This window comes from Fukomys damarensis, unplaced genomic scaffold (assembly GCF_012274545.1).
Source record: "Fukomys damarensis isolate Sample0158 unplaced genomic scaffold, DMR_v1.0_HiC HiC_scaffold_27, whole genome shotgun sequence".
In the NCBI taxonomy this organism is placed as follows: domain Eukaryota; kingdom Metazoa; phylum Chordata; class Mammalia; order Rodentia; family Bathyergidae; genus Fukomys; species Fukomys damarensis.
The window spans coordinates 4,084,151-4,085,374 of NW_022900939.1; the positions used below are offsets into that span (position 1 = coordinate 4,084,151).

Genomic DNA, 1,224 nt, shown 5'->3' on the forward strand with positions numbered 1-1,224 from the left:
TCTTTGACCTCCTTGTTGCGCAGGCTGTAGATCAGAGGGTTCAGCATGGGGATGATCATGGTGTAGAAGACAGAGGCCATCTTATCCGTGTCCAGCGAATGGCGGGAGCTGGGCTGCAGGTACATGAAGATCAGGGTCCCGTAGAAGATGGTCACCGCCAGCATGTGGGAGCCACACGTGGAGAAGGCTTTGCGCCTCCCCTCAGCCGAGCGCATCCTCAGGATGGCGGAAATGATGAACACGTAGGAGACGAAGACGGTCAGGACGGAGGAAATGAACGTGATCCCGGCGCAGGTCAGGACCCACAGCTGTTTGGAGCGGGTGTCGGAGCACGTGAGCCTGAGGAGAGGCATGTCGTCGCAATAGAAGTGATTGACGACGTTGGAGCGGCAGTAGCAGAGGCGGAAGGTCAGGGTGGTGTGGAACAGTGCCATAAGGAAGCTGTAGCCGTAGGGTAGGGCGACGAGCTGAATGCAGAGGCCCGGGGACATTCTGACCATGTACAGCAGAGGGTCGCAGATGGCCACGTACCTGTCGTAGGCCATGGAGGCCAGGAGCAGGCACTCTGAAACCATGAAGGTGAGGAAGCAGCCTAACTGAGCTGCACAGGCAGGGAAGGAGACCACGTTTCTTTGGTACAGGAAATTGCCAAGCATCTTGGGCGTGACGACAGACGAATAGCAGAAATCAACAAAAGCCAGGTTGCTCAGGAAGAAGTACATTGGCGTGCTGAGTCTCGCGTCTGTTCTGATGACCAGGATCAAGCCCAGGTTGCCTAGGACCGTGAAAACGTAGATGGAGAGGAAGGCCGTGAAGAGGGGCATCTTCAGCTCCTGGCGGTCGGTGAGGCCCGCGAGGATGAACTCGGTCGCCTGTGTGCAGTTTCTCTGAGCCATGTGTCCTCAGGACATCTGCATGACCAAGAATGGAAGAGCTATGTCCAAGGGCTGTGTTTGCAATGGAATTCCAATAAATGCTGTTTTCATTTGTACTTCCTTGTAAAGTGTTTTATTTGTGTGTGTGTGTGTGTGTGTACGTGTATGTGTATGTGTGTGTGTACGTGTGTGTTTTATTTTCCCTTACTATAAAGATTGTCGACACACTGGTGTTGGAAATGGGATGGACAGCGGAAAGTTATATTAGTGGGAAAAGAGTATTTCGTCTTCCCTAAATCCATTTTCAAATATATAAACATGAACTTCGAAACAAACCGTTATCATCTGT

At 52.0% G+C, this 1,224-nt stretch overlaps 1 protein-coding gene across 1 annotated transcript in view; it reads right to left on the bottom strand.

Annotated features, from left to right (window-relative positions):
• The window catches only part of LOC104851242 (olfactory receptor 1044), a 2,059-nt gene extending 1,163 nt beyond the window's left edge, over nt 1–896 (bottom strand). Inside the window, exon 1 of the mRNA XM_010608416.1 lies at nt 9–896. Within this exon, the coding sequence (XP_010606718.1) occupies nt 9–896 (888 nt within the window). The remainder of the gene's footprint in view (nt 1–8) is intronic.
• Between the last annotated feature and the right edge of the window lie 328 nt (nt 897–1,224).